We start from the raw sequence: 18,600 nt of genomic DNA on the forward strand, positions 1-18,600 counted from the left end.
GCCCCCAACACATTAAAAGATTTTATTATACTATCTCCTGGCTTGCACTGCTTCTGACAAGACATTCTCATCTTTGTCCCCTATTTTTAATGTGTCATTTTTCCTCTGGTACTTTTTAATTTTTTTTTTGTCTTCACACTGGTTTTCAGGAATTTGGTTATGATATGTTTTAATGTGGTTTGCCTTTATCATGCATGAGGTATGTTGATCTTAGTACATCTGTGGGTTTACAGTTTTTATCAAATTTGAAAAAAGTCGGGCCACATTTCTTCAAATATATATATATTTTACTCCATCCTTCTCTTATTTTGGGATTCTAATTATACTTTCATGAGAATGATATTGTCTCACAGGTCACTAAGGCTAATTTTATTCAGTCTTTTCCCTCTGTGCTTAAGTTTTTATAATTTCTATTGTCATGCCTTCAAGTTCGAGGTTTTTTTTAATGTAGAGTCTATTCTTGCATTTAGCTGATTTAGTGAGATTTTCTTTTCAGATAGTGTATTCTTCAGCTTTAGAAGTTCCATCTGGTTCCTTCTTTAGATCCATTTTTCTATGTTTATGTTTTCCTTTACATCTTTATTTCTGTGTGTAAATAACTGTCTTTTTATTTACTTTTTTTTACTGGAGTATAATTGCTTTACAATGTTGTGTTAGTTTCTGCAGTACAGTGAACTGAATCAGCTATATGTATACACATATCCCCTCCCTCTTAGACCTCCCTCACACACCCCCATCCCAACCATCTAGGTCTTCACCGAGCTGAGCTCCCTATGCTATACAGCAGGTTCCCACTAGCTATCTATTTTACACATGGTAGTGTATTTATGTCAAACCTAATCTCCCAATTCATCCCACCCTCCCTTTCCCCCACTGTGTCCACACGTCCGTTCTCTCTGTCTGTGTCTATTCCTGCCCTGCAAATAGGTTCATCTGTACCATTTTTCTAGATTCCACATATATGTGTTAATATACGATATTTGTTTTTCCCTTTCTGATTTACTTCACTCTGTATGACAGACTCTAGGTCCATCCACATCTCTACAAATGACCCAATTTCTTTTTATGGCTGAGTTATATGCCATTATATATATGTACCACATCTTCTTTATTCATTCATCTGTCGATGGACATTTAGGTTGTTTCCATGTCCTGGCTATTGTAAATAGTGCTGCAATGAACATTAGGGAACATGTGTCGTTTTGAATTATGGTTTTCTCAGGGTACATGCCCAGTAATGGTATTGCTGGGTCATATGGTAGTTCTGTTTTTAGTTTTTTAAGGATCCTCCATACTGTTCTCCACAGTGGCTGTATCAATTTACATTCCCACCAACAGTGCAAGAGGGTTCCCTTTTCTCTGCACTCTCTCCAGCATTTATTGTTTGTAGATTTTCTGATGACGGCCATTCTGACCGGTGTGAGGTGATACCTCATTGTAGTTTTGATTTGCATTTCTCTAATAATTAGTGATGTTGAGCATCTTTTCATGTGCTTCTTGGCCATCTGTATATCTTCTTTGCTGAAATGTCTAGTTAGGTCTTCCGCCCATTTTTTGATTGGGTTGTTTGTTTTTTTGATATTGAGTTGCATGAGCTGTTTGTACATTTTGGAGATTAATCCTTTGTCCACTGGTTCATTTGCAAATACTTTCTCCCATTCTGTGAGTTGTCTTTTGGTCTTGTTTATGGTTTCCTTTGCTATGCAAAAGATTTTAAGTTTTATTCGGTCCAATTCGCTTATTTTTGTTTTTATTTTCATTACTCTAGGAGGTGGATCATAAAAGATCTTGCTGTGATTTATGTCAAAGAGTGTTATCTTTTACAATATTTATAATATTTTAAAATTACTGTTTATATTCTTTGCTAATTCCATTATCTTTCTCATTTCTGGGTCTGTTCTTATCAACTGATTTGCAGCTTTTTCACTTTGCTAGTAACTTTTACTGTATGCTAGACATCATTCAGTGCCAGGATTGTGTCTTCCTTTAAAGGGTGTTGATGTTTGTTTTGGGATCTTTTGCCTATTTGACCTCAGGTAACTAAATGACTTGTGAAGAGGCCTGTTTTTAAGCTTAGTAATGTAAAAATGGAGCAGCCTTTACCTGAGGGCTGGTTTAGCCTTAATACTCTGGAATTACCTTTCTGGAGTCTTTACAAATGCTCTGTGTGTTAATGAAGTCTGTCTAACTCGGCTAGATAAAATTTGAACCCGCTCCAGCAGTGTCTAAACTCTGGGAATTGTTCAACTCACAGCACACCCTGGGAGTATTTCTACCTGGAGTTTCAACCTGCAAATATGCAGGTTTGTATTGAGCTGAAGGTGGAAGGGAACTCCTTTGAAGATTTCTGAAGCTCTTGCTCTGCACATCTCCCCCTCTGCTCTGTACTGTATCCTGCAATGTTTAGCTACCACAGATTCCCCTATCTCTATAGGGGAAACCAATATAGCAAAACCTCTTCAATATAGCAAAACCACCACATTCTGCTTGGGTTCCCCCATTCCCTGTGCCAGGGACTGATAAGAAGCCAAGGTGATCTTAACCCTTATGTCACTTGTTTCCCTTCTCTCCATGATCACAATCCTGGGATACCTATTGTCCTAAAGTCTGAAAATAGTTCATCTCATATGTTTTGTCTAGTTTTCTAGTTGTTTAAAGTGAGAGGGCATGTTCCATACCAGCTATTTCTTCATGGACAGAAATGTGAGTCCAGAACATTTTATTCAGTCATTGCATCCATAAATCATCCTCATCTTAGTTTATAGAGAAACGGTAGTTTTTTTCCCCATATCTTCAGATAAGAAACTGCTGCACAGTGATGGAATATTAGCCAGAAAGAGGCAAACAATTATTAAGAAAATCTGCAGATGCAGAGACTGTATCACAGAATAATGAAGAATGAAATATTAGCTTAACTAGCTTGTTTCCTCTGAAGCCAACAGTTTAGTAAAAAGTGTCAAGGCACACTATTCCCTGAGAAAGACAAAGCCTCCAAGTTTTCAATTTCATCTCTATATAGTATTAGGCAATCACCTATAGGAATGTGAGAAACAACTCTGTTTCAAGTCTCCTTAAAAAAAAAAAAAAAAGCTGTCTTTACCCTTGTAAAGAGCCTGCAATCCTTTCCAGAACAAGGCAAGTTATTAATTACATTTAATTGATAATACTAATATGGTATCAATCTATCTCACCAGGCCCACTCTCTCATGCTTCCTCCTTAAGAACTGAAGGTTAAGGCTGAGCTGGACTGAAGTTGTACCCTAGCCTATCCAATTTCTCTGAAACTATCGTTTCCACCTCTTTGAAGATCTTTGTGTCTCAACCCCTCATTTTTTTCCTACTCTAATCCTACCTAGGATTCCAGAGCCACTTAAATATACTTTTTCTTAAAAAGTGATTATCTTGATCTCATTTATCTAGAAGGGATCTTCTCATTCTTTTGTATTTTTTCACACCATATTGCATTTATTTGTTCATAAGCTTACATTCTAGTATATGGGAGGTGTCTTGAACTGAATGAAATACATTTTTGAAGAAAATAATATATACTTTAAAATCCACCTTTTATTAAATAGGCACACATTCCCTTTATCGTGATTCTCTTTAACAAACAAACAAAAAATCACCTTATAATGTAAGTTTGAATTGTCCCTTTCTTTCTGCAAAACCTGCGGGGGTGGTGAGAGAAGAGTGTCTGGTTTGCTTTGGCAACATTCAGATTAAACCATCTCTGCAAATTAAATCATCAGAAACTTACAAAAGCAGTCAAGCTGATATTGTGGGCAATCAGCTACTGTTTAATTTGCAATTAAATGCACAATTTAGAAACCACTTTAAGATAATTCACCCTGGAGGGTATTGCTAACATATCAGCTGCTATAAAACACAATTCAAGGAGGGAAAAAAAATCACATGAATAAGCTGATATGAAATAAGAATCTTCAACTTGGGGTATTAATCATCCAAACTGAGAAAAGTAGTCTGTCCCATAATTGTGAAACATATCGATAAAATGTTTATTCCTCAGTGTCGACTTCTTTATGTCTGGAATTTGCAGTTAAAACTGGATGTCATCAGGCTTGGGAGCCATCAAGTGCTTCATGCTTTACTATAGGTCAACTAAACAATCTTAAAAACTTTAAAACAAACAAACAATAACAAAAAGCTAGGCTGTTCTGTTTCTGATTAACACAGATGAGTTATTCATACTGTGTTTATTACAACTAACAGCCTTTCTATAAAAGCTTAATAATAGGTGTCTTTGACAAACGAGCACGAAGCTACAGAATGTGAGATGGTGCACACAGTAACTTATTTATCAGAAAGAGATACACAGAGAATGTGGGCCAAGTGCAGAAATAGCTTTTAAATTTTATGAAAAGGATGCTGTAATCTAGTGAATACTTCAGTCACAGTGGATATATAACCTACTGTCCAGAAAAGTGCCTTCTGACCTCAGCAGGGTCCAGGACATTCACTGACTAACAATGGGTATTCAAAAACATGATTTCTTTCTTTCTTTTTTTTTTTTTCTACACCAAGAAAAGCACAGAATCTAAGTCCCAATAACAGCATCAAATATCATGGCAGAAAGCCTTAAGTGTAATCAAGAAAGCTTTATTTTCCAAAATAATAATTTTTAAAGTATACAAAGAATACACATTAAAGCGACACCATCTGGAGCACCTTCTGCTTAGAGCTTTTCAGAGCAAAAATGCTCTGTGTGTGGAAAATATTATTGCAATATTTTTCTGTCTAAAGACACTCATGCTATGTATATAGAGAAAATTACCATGAAGATTAAAATATATATCTAGTGACTATATTCAGTGGATGGTTATCAAGTTATGAACTAGTCATGGGGTTCATTCTCTTGCCTTTAAGAAACATTAATATATTTTAACATTTTAATCAAGGGTAGACAAGGGCAGAGAAAATATGTGAAATTAATTCTTTAAGTTTATTTATGATTTGTAGCTCTGGTTCAAGCTGTTACTAGCAAAAAATAAAGGTTAAAACTTATAGCTAGTTGGTTTCTCTTTCTTTCAATTCTTCTCCCTATCTTTATATGCCACCAACATGAATAATTAGAAGTTGTTTTATTTCTTAAAGCCACAATTTTGTCTGTCATTGACAAGTCTACCGCAATCGACTGTACTTTACAGTCGGTATTTCCCAAGGGGCTAACAGATCAAAAGACAGATGAAAAATAGGGCAATGCAATGAAATTCTCTTATTTTTACATGATAATAAAAAAGACCTTAAACCATTACATCTATAATTAACTGGCTTTGTTTGAGTACTGGGAGAGAAGTACAGTACATATTCCCTATTTTGGTAAGTGATAAAACCATTCATAAAGTCACCCAGGCCAAAAGCTCAGGAGTCATCCTTATTTTCTACTTCACAAAACAACTGAAAACCAGCAGATTGATTGAAAACCAACAGATTGGTCTCTCTCTCAACATCCCACCACCAAATCTAGAAAGCTACCAACAGCCAAAACCATCCATCAATTCCTCTTTTCTTCCTGTTAGAATTGAGGGACCTGTCCTGTTGTCCTCTCTCTTATACCTTCACTCTTCTCCTTTTTTTCTTTAAATCTCTGCTCCATCAAAATGTTTTAGATGGCACAAGTTCAAGCCATCTAAAACAAAATTGCACATACATTCCCTTCCTGGGTCAAATCCCTTTCACCTCATTAATCCTATTAACCTCCAGACATCCTAGACCAACTGGTTTTCTAATCTGATCCTGTTCCCAGCCCGACTCTAATCCAGTTTCTGCTTTATCACTTCTGTTCTCCACAGAGTCCCCAGATGGACTCCCTGTCACTTACCAATGGAGTATCTGTCCTCATCAGATAGCACCTGACACTTTTGACTATTCCTTCCTTCTTGAAACACGCTCTTCCCGGGCTTGGTGCCACATTCTCTCTTGGTCTCCTGCTTCACTCTCTGGATAAACTAGCTTTACACCCCACGATAGCTATTCCTCTCTGACAACCATCCCCACCTCCAACTGACCTGTATTCACCAAGGCTCCCACATGTTACTTCTTCCCTTCTCACTCTGTAGACTCTCCCTAGGTGATTTCACTTTCTTTCTTCTATATGTGGGTAACTCCAAAATCTATATCCCCACCCCATTAACCAATCAGGACTGTCAGATCCATAAATATAACTCCCTCCGAGCAACTTTTCCTTAGCTGTTTATAAGCATTTCATGTTCAATATGTCGAAAATCAAACTCATTATCTCCCCAGCTCTCTCCCAGACCTGCTCTTTTTCCATTTTTCCCTATCTCAAGTCCGTTTATTTACATATGTATATACATATCCACATATATGTACACACACGTGTGAATGTGTGTGTATAAATATATAGACATATGGGTCCCTGTTCAGCACCACACAAGGTGCTCTGGACACCTGCAGGCTCTTTGTTACATCAAAGATTACAACCTAGTGCACTAACCATCTCCCAGGTTGATTCTTTATTCACACTTCTAACCTTTCTTCTTTCTGCTTCATCTTTAATTATGTAAGCATTGTATGGATACATTTTTTTAATAAAATAACTTTTTAAGTTCTCTAATAAAATTTTTATTTTCTAATAAAATGTTGAAATTTTAATTTCTAGTGACTTATATTATTTATCCAGGCTTCTAGTACATTTGATGACAATTCTTGAGAGTGATCTACACAAAAGTATTGGTAAATTAATACTTAACACTTGTTTTAAAAAGAAGAAATATTTAGGTTGTTAAGTTAAAAAACGACCTTACCTTGATGTCAAAATGTATTACTGTCCTCAATATCAAATAGGCACTGGAAGGCTAAGTGCTTAAAATAGTGGCTAGTATATGGTAAGTTCTATACATTGGTGTCATTGTATTATTGTTATCTGAATATTATTGACTTGAAGAAAACAGGGAAAGCAAATGAAACCAAGATATAAGCATGTGATAAACATAGTTGTTTTCAAATGGTGCCTTTGTATGGCAGCTATTCAAAGAGATCCAAGGAAAATACCTTAGTTTTATATTTGCCCCTGTATTTCTCCTACTCTCCTCCTGACACATTCTCTGTTCTTTCCTTTCATAAAAATGCTTTCAGCGTAACTAGTTGATAACACATGTAGATTAAAAACTTTAAATTATCAAAAACAAAATTACACAGCTTTGACCATTATTTTGGAATTCTATTAGTTTTTAACTATTCCATGAACTCAGAGTGTATCTGAATTCACCTCCTGATTCCTGTTGCCCAGGGGAAAGGTCAAGATGTCACAAAGTAACACAACATCTAGTCTTCTGGCTTCCTTATCTAGCATTCATGAGGGAGTGCACTGCATGCAGTAAGCACTAAAGAAAAATTAAAATTGAATATCACTAACCCACATTTGGTACATTTTAATTAAAATCTAGGTACAACTGGGCAAATCCTTTATAGACTAAAAATGATAGAAAAATACCTTGGCTATAGTAACCTGATTTAGAAAAAATTATATATACATATAATAAATACAATAAATTCCACTAGCAAGTTTCTGCTTTCTTATTTGTTTAAGAACATGAGCTCTGTGAGCTCAGACACGCAATGTGTATTGCTGACCATTTTTTCCTGCCGTGTAGATAACAGGCGGCAGGCATTCCATAAACATTAATAGATGACTATAAAAAGTACATTTGTGCTAGTACTTTAATGCCATAATACTATCCACTGTCTCATTATCATTTCTGAACATGTACGTAACAGGATTCTGAGAGAACAGTATAACTATTATCTGGTACTGAAAATCAGAATCTAAAGCATCACTGACCATTGTAAGTCCAGAAATAAATAAGTAAAAACATAAAATCCTAACTATGTTTGTAAGTTAAAAAACACACTCTGACATAAGTATCTAATCAGCAATATGTTTGCTGTCTAAAGCTGTTGATATTCTCCTACGAAGTTCAAGAAAAGACAGGTTCAGATAACTACTCAAAGTCATTATCCTTGTCACCAGCATGGAAATTCACCAGAGGGAAGGCTGATTTAGCTATATTTTTATATTATCATTACATATATTTTTACAAATGATCCTGTACTCTTGTGGAACTAAACATTCTGAATTAATGTAATTAAGGGATTTGAAAGCAAATAATGAAACATCAAGAGAAAACAATTTGTTCTTCCTAATTGTTGTGATATGACTCTAGCTGCTCCTTCTCAGGCTCTTTTGCTAGATCATTCCTCCTCTAAAATTGGAGGCCCTGGGGCTACATCCTTGTCTCTTTTCTATCTACAGTCCTTCTCTTGGTGAATCTGTCCAGTTCCTTGGCTAAATAAATAAGTCAAAATGCTGATGACTCAAATCTTTATCTCCAGCTGCAACCTCTCCACTTAATTCCAGGCTTGTATATCCAAATGCCCACTCACCAGCTCCACTTTGCTTTCAAACAGACATTTCAAAATTATTATTTCCAAAACCAAATTCTTGGCCTACTACCCTAAACTTACTAGTATCCTACCTCTATTCTCCATGTACTTTTTATCTCAAAAAAACAGCACCATTCATCATTTATATAAATGCTAAGGCCAAAAACTTTGGGGTCATCCTTGACTCTCAGAGTCATTGAATCCATCAACAGACCTGCTCACCTCCACCCTCACAGTAGATCCTACACTCAATACTATGTCATTAGGAAGTCACGTTTTGCCTGGCCTCTGCAGCGTCATCCTACCTGGATGCTCAGTTTCACTCCTGTCCTCCAAAAGCTATTCATCTGAATCACAGTAGTCATTTAAAAACATAAGTCAGATGATTCCACTTCCTGGCTCTCAAATCAAGCAGCTTCCCATCACGCTTAGAATAAAATTCAAATCATTTTTACATATCATGGCCTGTAAGGCCCTATATGTTCTGGCCCAGGGATATCTCCACAATCATTTCTTCCCACTGTCACTCATTCAAATTTCCCCAGCCACAGCAGCTTCCTTGAAGACCCTGAACATTCCAAGCACAACACAGCCTTGGGGTCTTCAAAATACCCTTGACTTTGTGCCTGGTACATTCTATTCAGACTGCTGACGGTTTGCTTCTTTATACAAATCTCTGATCAAAGATACCTTCTCTTACCACCCTATTGAGAAGAGAACACTGCTCCATCAGGTGCACTCTCTTCACCTTATTTTTTTCAAGCATTTAAAATTAAGGGACACAATACTATGCCATTTTTTTTGGTCTGCTTATATTGTGTTTCCCCCACTAGTGTAGATGCTTCATAAGGGCAGAGACCATATCTGTTTTATTCATCACTGTATCCCCAATACCTATAACAGTTCCTGATATACAGTAGAAGTTTAATATTTATTGAAAAACTGAATAAATTCGAGAAATCAGGTTTTAGCTATGCATGATTCAGGGTATTATTTATAGCCATCATATAACTACACTGAAAACATATTTACAACTGCCAAAGTGCTTCCAAATACTTATATGTGAATGTTGCAAAGGGATCAAGGTCTGTAGAAAACTCTAATAACTGATCATACTGAGTTTCTCCTAATGAATATAAAAATATGCAAGCTTCTCGATGTACTCGTTCTACTAAAGAGAACACACACACACACACACACACACACACACACACACACACACACACGTACGATTCGGAAAATTTCCAACAGGCTGTGAAATAATGGGTTCTCCTCCAAGAGGATAACCAGAATACTCAACTCCCTAGAGCTGTAGAGATAAAGAGTAAAAAGCAAAAATGCACTTACCTCCCTTTTTCTACCAAGAGCAAGACATCCAATTTTTCCCCATTTTGAAGTACTGTGCTAATTGCTGAAGGGAAAGAAGAAAAGCATGAACATATTTTTTTTAAAAAACATTACACTAAATACCCTTAAAGACTACTGAGTCAGTCATATGATGTTTGGGAGTGAGCCATCATAATTTTATGTGAAATCTACTACTTCCATGTACAATAAAGAATTGTGTGCAGAATATAAAGTGAGAGAGAGAGAGAAAAAAAACACACTTACTTAGTTCTTGCAGTCTTCTTAAGTGCATTCTATCCTCCTGACCTTGCATTTGAAGGCAAAAACGCAAACTAGATTTGTCCAGAGCAAACCAGCCTTTTCTCCACTGATCCAGGGCATGGCAGTCTTTGTAGTAGAGTTGACCAATCAAATCATAGTCAGCTTCTGTTAAGTTTTCACCAACAAAGGGAACAAAATGCTGTTAAAACAAATACAAAAAAGTAGTAAAGACAGTGGAAATAGGAAATCCCTTACATAGCTACAGATAGGAGGGAAAGTGGAAAAATTTGTTTTTCTATTTTAAAGATTTAGGAGTCCAGATTGCAAAACAATTATGTAAACCTGCTATCAGTCTTAAAACTGAAGAGCTATAATGCAATTTCAAATGGCAGCATCTTAAGCCATTTTTCTATATATAGATTTGAAATAGGAAGACATTCTTTTTGTTGATTTGTGGCATTTTTCAAAATGTCAACCTTCAATGTTTGTCTTCATTTGTATCTTTTACTGAATCTGTTCTTTTCCTTTTGTGTATACCATGAATAAGATATCTACCTATAAAAAGACATACATAAAAATGACTTTACAACATTGAAAAGATCTCCATCATCAAAGCACAGCCTTAATTTGAAGAATGATTTGTCCAAGATCCTACATTAATTTCTTCTCCGCTTAAGGATCTAGGGAGGTATCTCTTAACCTCTTTTGACTACAACATATGAAAACCTAATGAAGTATGGACATTCTTCCCAGAATCCTGTATAAAATTTTCATGGACCTCTGAAGGTTACGAATCTTCTCTGGATTTAGGTAATAAAACAATATTTAAATACCTTGGCTATTGCTTCTGTCCATTTTCTTTGAGCTTGAGATGTTTCAGCTCCAAATAAAAATGCACGTTCTGAGGGTAAATAGATCTCGAAGGTAAAGATGGGCCTACAGCACACAAGAATAAAAAGATACCACTGGTTATGTTTGGCTTTTATGAGAAAAATAATACAAAGGTCCAGTTTTTAATTAAATTCCTTTTGAAAATGGAATAATGGTGTGAAATCTATCTACCCCCTACCTACCATATTTTTCTGTTGATGGCTTATATTTTATTCAAACGAGTTAAATAGAACACACTGGATCAGACAAAAGGAATATTATTCTGACTAATCACTCTACAGCATGATTTTGTCGATGCCCTGATGTGACAAAGGCTGTCTTCTGTCTCCTCTTCCCTCTCAGACCACTCCTTCTTGATTTATTCTGACCCCCTAATTCAACACAAACATTGTCCAAACAGTTCTCTAATTAGTTCTCTTCTTGTCTTACTTCACAAATTTTCCTTCCATCATCTTGTCTTATGCCAAAATTTCATCTCCTTACCATAGATAAAATTAGGGTAACATCCCAAGCCCTGAATTTTTCCTTCTGTTCCTCATCCACAGCTCCAAGTATTTCTTGGAACATGCTAAGTATATATTCTGCCATTACTCAAAATACCTTATACCAAACTCATCTTCCTTCTTCCTCTTTCTCACCCCCAACCTACTGTATCTCCTTCATATTCCAATTTAGAGGCATCACCATCTACCTCATCAACAAGATCAAAACTTTGGAGTCTAATTTATTCTTCCCCTTGACATCAGATCTTCATCCATTCAGTCAGACATTTAATGTTATCAGTTCAATCTTAAGAGTCTCTCAACCCACTGTTTTCCTTTTTAATTATTTCTTCCTCTAGCTAAACTTTCAGTAATTACAGTCTCTCTCCCTCCAACCTCTTCTTTATCACTTCAGTCAGCTCTCTTCCTAAAATACAAATCCGTATGATTATTTAGTGGCTACATTACTGATTTAAAATTCTGTAATATGCTATTGAAGGCAATTGAGAATCTGGCGGTAGCAATTATTTTCTTAACCACATCTCATTACAGATGCTTTCTCCTGTATATCTACTTGTATCAGTAACATTCCATCAAGAATGTTTTATTTTTGAATATGATTATATGCTAATGTAAAATTATTTAAGCAACTTAATAAATAGAATGCACTTAATATTCCATAGTAAGCCATGTTAAACTGATCATTCATTTAGAGTAAAAGCACTATTAAGATTAAAACAAAAACAAATCAACTAATAACCAGTTTTGTTCACATAAAAGAATCAAATCAGATTTACTAGAAAACAACAGTCATTTCAACTAGTATATATTGGTCATTATGTGATAACAGTAATACGTTTCATGCAATTTTATATAAATAACATAGCTTTACAAATCTCTTCCTTTTCTCACATAAACTTTTTATTAAAATACTATGCTCCTATAAAACTGGTTTTTTCAGATTTTAGTATTCATACTTTTTCATTAATTACATGACACAATGTGAAAGAAACTTTCACACCAAAGATTTTAGAGGGTCAATTTCCAAAAGTCCTCACAGAATCCTATTAAACTATTTTGTAAGTCAAACATATTAAATAAAAAATGCTTACTCTTTTAATTAAAACTTTTTTGAGACCATAAAAATGCCAAAGTAGATCTTAAGGAATTTAGTATTTCAATATGCTTAATATTTTATTTTATTGTGAACAAACCACTGAATTTTTTGTCAGCTCTTTTAACCATGATACATTTAATGAAAGCATAAATTTTGTCACCAGTCCACTATTTTAAATAATGAATAAGTCATAAAAATTATGGGATTCAAGAATGGAATGACATAAACTTACTTAAAATTAGATGCAAACATGTCAGCCTTTCATATTACCTAATATAATATTTAAATTTTTCCACTTTTTAGGGAATTCCCTAAGGAACTTTCAGAAGCTGAAAAATGAGTAGGCTTCAAGAAACCATTAAACTCTTCTAAAAGAAGCAACTGAAGTGAAATGATAATAAAATCCTTATTACCTGGTATGATACATACCAGAAAATACTTTCAACTCCTAACCATTTAATGATAGACCTACCCAGTATTTAAACAGAAGTCTTCTTTGTGTACAGCCAGGCAGATAACTTCATTGATATTAATGGTGCCATTAGGCGTGGTAGACTTATCATTTTCATAGTAACTCAAGAAGCCTCCTTCCAGAACACACCACTTTTTATTTGTCTCTAGGAATTTAAAACAAAACAAAAAATAAATTGAGCTATACCATAAATCAAATCTTAAAATATGTGGTTTTAAATAATGACTGGATTCAAATAAATAAATGTATTAATTTCCTATTTTGTGTAAAGAGCATGATATTGCTGCATGGGATAAAAAGTTGTCACACTCCCTGCTCTCAAAAAAATTTACAATCTAGTAGCCAGGGACATACAAGACAAAAACAACTATGACACTGATGACCAGAGAAACAAGAAGATCCATAAAGAGACCGCTGCAAAACAACTCTGAAATGGCAAAGACTAATGTCTGTACAGAATATTAGGAGGGAAAAATGTAGGAGGTAATTAGTACATTGTAGGAGGGAAAAAGTAAGACTGTGGATGATGTGAGGTAGGTGAGCAAAGAAAGAAGGGGTCAGACCCCACAATGCTCTTAATGCCCTGTTTAGGGGATTTGAAATTCATCTTGTTAAGAATTCAGCACACTATGGCCTGCATGCAAAATCCAGATCAACACCTGTTTTTGTAAATAAAGTTTTATTGAAAAAGAGCCACACCTATTCATTTATGGATTTTCTGGGGCTGCTTTCCTGCTACAAGGGCAGAGACGACTTGTGGCAGAGATCATCTAGCCTGCAAAGCTTGAAATATTTACTATCTGGCCCTTTTCAGAAAAGTTTGTTGAGCTTTGATTTTACAGTTGATGGTGAGCCACTGAAATGGTTCCAGCAGAAGAAAATTCCAGATTTAAATTTTACACACTTCCTTCCTGTGGAAAATGGATGTGAGAAGGTGAGGCTGGAGGCAGGAAACCAGTTAGGACACCGTCAAAAGAAGTCTAAGTGAAAGATGAAGATCATCCAAAGCAGGACAGTAGTAGTAAGGATAATGGGTGGGGGAGGGGGGAGACAGAATGATGGGAAAGGATGGGGGACAATAGAGAGAGACAGGAGACAGAGGGAGGAAAGGGAGAGAGAAATGCATACATGCCCCTGTGTGTTTTAAAGGGATACAACATGTATTGATGGGATGAAGGGAGTAAGGGAGAATTTATTAATGGTTGTATCATTTTTAGCTTCGATTACAAGGTGGGCAGAAATGTTTACTTTTTTCTACAAGAAAATAAAATAGAAACAGTTTTAGTGCATGTAATCTGAGTTTCCTTTGATATATGCGAAATGAGAGCTATCCCCTGGAAATCCAAGTAGGAACACCTATTAGGCAGATCACCCCATGAATTTGCATCTTCAGGACAAGGAAAGGCCTCAATGACCAGAAAGTCTTTAGCATACAGCTAGTGGTTGAAAATACACAGTAACCAAGGATAAAATCTTAGGGAACTTAGGGAACAATGGATATAGAAGTGTCCATGAAAGCAATGAAGAAAATGAGAAGAGACGGTGTATAAAACAGGAAAGCGGGGCTTCCCTGGTGGCGCAGTGGTTGGGAGTCCGCCTGCTGATGCGAGGGACACGGGTTCATGCCCCGGTCCGGGAAGATCCCACAGGCCACGGAGCGGCTGGGCCCGTGAGCCATGGCCGCTGGGCCTGCACGTCCAGAGCCTGTGCTCCGCAACGGGAGAGGCCACGGCAGTGAGAGGCCCGTGTACCGCAAAAAAAAAAATTTAAAAAAATACCAACATTAAATATAGAAAGAGATCCAATAAAACAAGGGCAGAAAATAGCAGTTGGTCTTCAGAATAAGGAGGTAACTGCCTATACTTTAGTGAGAGCTCTGTCTCTCTCATCATCATCCTGAGGTGGACCCTTCAAAGGTTAGACCCATTCTTGGAGGGAAGTTACCCTCAAACTGGAGTCGTAAGAAAAAAACTTCAAACAAAAATACAGCTTTTGAAATAGTCATTTATGACTGAAAAGGATGTTTCTAAAGCAGCAAAAAATGCTTTCTGAGCTACAGTCCTTCCATAATTCTCAGAAAAAATTGTGGGAGGAAAGTCATAGAAAGAGGAAACTGCCAAAAACCTACCTGGCCAAAGAAAGAGATTACATGTAAAGTTAGGACTTAGGAAACGAGACTGAAGGCTCATGGCAGAGGCCAGGCCCCGGGAGTCTTACATGAGAGGTGTTCAGGAGTTTGTACCCGTAGACAAGTGGGAGCCATTGGAAGGTCTTAAACAAAAAGTGCCAAATGCATGATGCATAAAATAAATGTAAATGCAGAATATAATTATCTTAATTCTAATGGGAAACAAATGACAGATCTGTTTTAAAAGGTGAGTACAGGCTCACTGTAAGTTAGAAATATGGGCTTGAGGAGATTTAATCCTGTAGCATCATCACCATAACCCTTGATGAGCTTCCTTTTTATAAATGAAAACAGGCCAGAGGTCAAACAAAGTATGCACAGATATTACCTTTGAGGATTTATAATAACAAAGCTGTGATAGTAAATCCTGACATTTCTATTCATCTGGGAAGCAACAAAAAGCTTTAACAAAATTACGTTGGATGGCATTGGTCTGCTTGGGCTTATTCAGACAGGACACCCTCTCTGCTACAGAAGTCTTACTTTTTAATCAGTTACCAGAAGATGTCCACCAGATGGTGCACAGAATGGGCAACTCTGAGGACACAAGGTATTTACTAGACAAAAGGTTGTGTGTATGGTGGTTGGACTGGCTGGAGGGGTTGTTCTCTGTTTCTATTCAACCTTGACGTTTAGATCAGGGAAGAAAAACACTACTGGAATTTACTCACACACAACTAAAGAACTCCAGAGGTGACCTACTGAAATACTCCTATGAAGTGATGTAGATACTGTAACAGAGCTGGGCAGCTTGGTTGTCAGCTACCACCTGTAGGATATACCTAAACTCAAAGGCTCACTGGAAACCAGAAGCAGCTGTGTACATGGATAGCCTCTCTGCTACTCTTCCTCCTCCTCCTCACCCCCTTATCATCATATGCATGTGGCACACACTATTCTACACATCTTATGCACATTAACTCACTGAATCCTCAGAACAACCCAGTTAGGTCAGCTGTATTACTACATACCCCTTTCCTTATACCCTGCCCACAGGCACAAGCTGGTTGACTGACCTTCCCAACATCACACAAGTACTTAGCCTCAGAGCTGGGGGTAAAACCCAGGCAGTCAACTAGGGAAGCTACCCTTTTATCTACTTCACAAACTGCCTCTCTGTGCCTGTTACATGCTTGAAGCATGTATGTACATTTTTTAAATGCATCAGGGTACAGCAGAGGTCATACCTTCAAATAGATATGTGCACAATAAATGTATGAGAGTTAAGACGAAACTATTATTTTTTGAAACCATGAAGTTGTTTCCTGATGAAGAATTTCCTCAACTGATGGCATTCAGTGTTCACAGAAGACAGGAATACACACTAGGAATCCTTTTGATCTAAAATAAATGTATTACAGCCTTGGAGAAACATTTTTAAACTATACGAGTTAGGTATTTATAGAACAAAAGACCTTCAAAATTCCTCAATGCTAATCTATAAAATAAAATATAAACAGTTAATAGAGAATTTCTAGTAAACCGTATCAACCACTTTCTTTTTAAAAATCAAATGCTGTGTCAACAAATCAAGGTAAGATACCAAGGGAAAATAATACAGTTGAGGGGAGAAAACAGAAAACAAAATCAGGATGCTATTATTCAGCTCTACGCTTCGGTTTAACAAGAGCTATCAATCTTTCCTTTCATGAACACTAAATTGGGAAGAAAAAGAAAAATACAGATCAGTCTTCATAACCAGAGGCTAGAAGAACTTCAAATCCTGAAAACCTGAACTGACAATTTGAAGCCTCTGTAACTCTCTGAAGGACTTGCATGCATTTTATTCCCCGACTTCTTTGTTTGTTTTTAATCAGTCTATTCTATGGCCGTCCTGACAAGCCCTGATGGAGTTATACAGTCCAGATGCTTTCAGAGGCAAAGGTGACAACCACACTTTACTCTCTAAATCTTTCCATATAATTCAGTTTTTCCATAAAGCTGGTGCTCAACAGGAGTACCACCACTGCAGAATCTTGACAGAAAAGAAAAACAAAAAAACCCACCAGAACTCTATGTTTCTTGGTAGTTCGACTTTTTCTTCTTCATTTTTAAGTAGGCTTTTCCTGAACAAAATGTGTTTTGTTCAGAATATTAACTAATAACTATAAATGGAATATAACCTTTAAAAATTGTGAATCACTACATGGTACACCTGTAACTTATACAATGTTGTACAGAAACTATACTTCAATAAAAATTATATTAAGTCAGCTGTGCTTTCACACTGGTAGTAATGTGATTAGAGAAATGCCTATTTATTCAACAAATATTTATCACATGACTACTATGTGTGGACACTGTTTTAGGCACCAGAGATTTGATAATCCTTAATAAACCAGAAAATGCTGATGCCTCAATGAGCTTTCACTCCAGAGGGGGAGAGAAACAAATCAAAGAAGGAGGGATCATTTTCATGCGATGAGTGCTATGATAGAAATAAGCAGCACACTATGAAAGAGAAGAGCTGACAGTGGGTGCACTCTTTAGTGGGCTGCCAAAGAGGTGTCTCCGACCAGGTAGCACTGAAATGATCCCCTGAGAGATGAGAAGCAGTCAGGCTGGGGGAAGTGCGCTCCTTGCAGAGTGAACGGCAATCACAAAGGTCCAGAGGAGGCAGAAAAGAACGCGGCACGTTGCAGGAACAGACAGGAAACGGGTGTGGCCAGGCATGCAGAATAGGAAGGAAGGATGTGAGATGAAAGGGGGAAGGCACGAGAAGGTCTTTAAGGTCTTAATAAGGAAGAGAGTTATACTCTGTAATGGAAAGCCATTAAATGTATTTGAATGATGGAAATACATGATCTGATTTACATTTTCAACAATCACTAAGCCTGTTTTGGGGAATGGTTTGAAGGGAAGCTAGGGCAGATATCGGCAAGTAAGCGGGGTTGGGGCATGGGATAGGGGTGGGCGTATTACAGCCCAGGCAGGACAGGATGGTGGCTGGAGCTACGATGATGTTAGTGAAGATGGAGGGTAGCCAACTGATTCATGGTCTATCCTGAGTTTGAAATGAGAGACATATTGGATGGAAGAAATGAAGACCATCAAAGAATACCTTGTCGTTAGATTATTTTCCAATGAAATCATTTCTGTGTGCTGCATGGTCAAAGTACAAAAGTTCAGTTTCCCATTACTTAAATCCGAATGCTCCAAAATGAGAAAATATCCCCAATTAAATTACATATATGGAGAATGCACTGGTTTCTGTTTTTTGAAATAAATTTTAACAACAAAAATCCATAATTAACTTATAAAAGATAAAAAGGAAAGAATGATTTAGTTACAAGTTTAAAACATCAATTCAGTCCTCAAGTGATTAAGAAAAACAATCTATTTCAATGAAATATTAAAAGAAACTGGTAAGTCTCTAAATACTATAACCAGAATTGCCAAAAAATAAATAAAAGCTTAT

General features: G+C 36.5%; 1 protein-coding gene across 1 annotated transcript in view; it reads right to left on the bottom strand.

The window, feature by feature from the left end:
• Window positions 1-18,600, bottom strand: part of ARAP2 (ArfGAP with RhoGAP domain, ankyrin repeat and PH domain 2) — a gene marked incomplete at both ends in the record, with an annotated part of 192,262 nt that overhangs the window by 90,311 nt on the left and 83,351 nt on the right. Inside the window, 4 exons of the mRNA XM_079704429.1 lie at window positions 9,772-9,835; window positions 10,036-10,231; window positions 10,866-10,968; window positions 12,995-13,139. Of these exons, the coding sequence (XP_079560555.1) occupies window positions 9,772-9,835; window positions 10,036-10,231; window positions 10,866-10,968; window positions 12,995-13,139 (508 nt within the window). The remainder of the gene's footprint in view (window positions 1-9,771; window positions 9,836-10,035; window positions 10,232-10,865; window positions 10,969-12,994; window positions 13,140-18,600) is intronic.

The sequence above is a fragment of the Hyperoodon ampullatus genome (genome assembly GCF_949752795.1).
Source record: "Hyperoodon ampullatus genome assembly, chromosome: 1".
NCBI classification, from domain to species: domain Eukaryota; kingdom Metazoa; phylum Chordata; class Mammalia; order Artiodactyla; family Ziphiidae; genus Hyperoodon; species Hyperoodon ampullatus.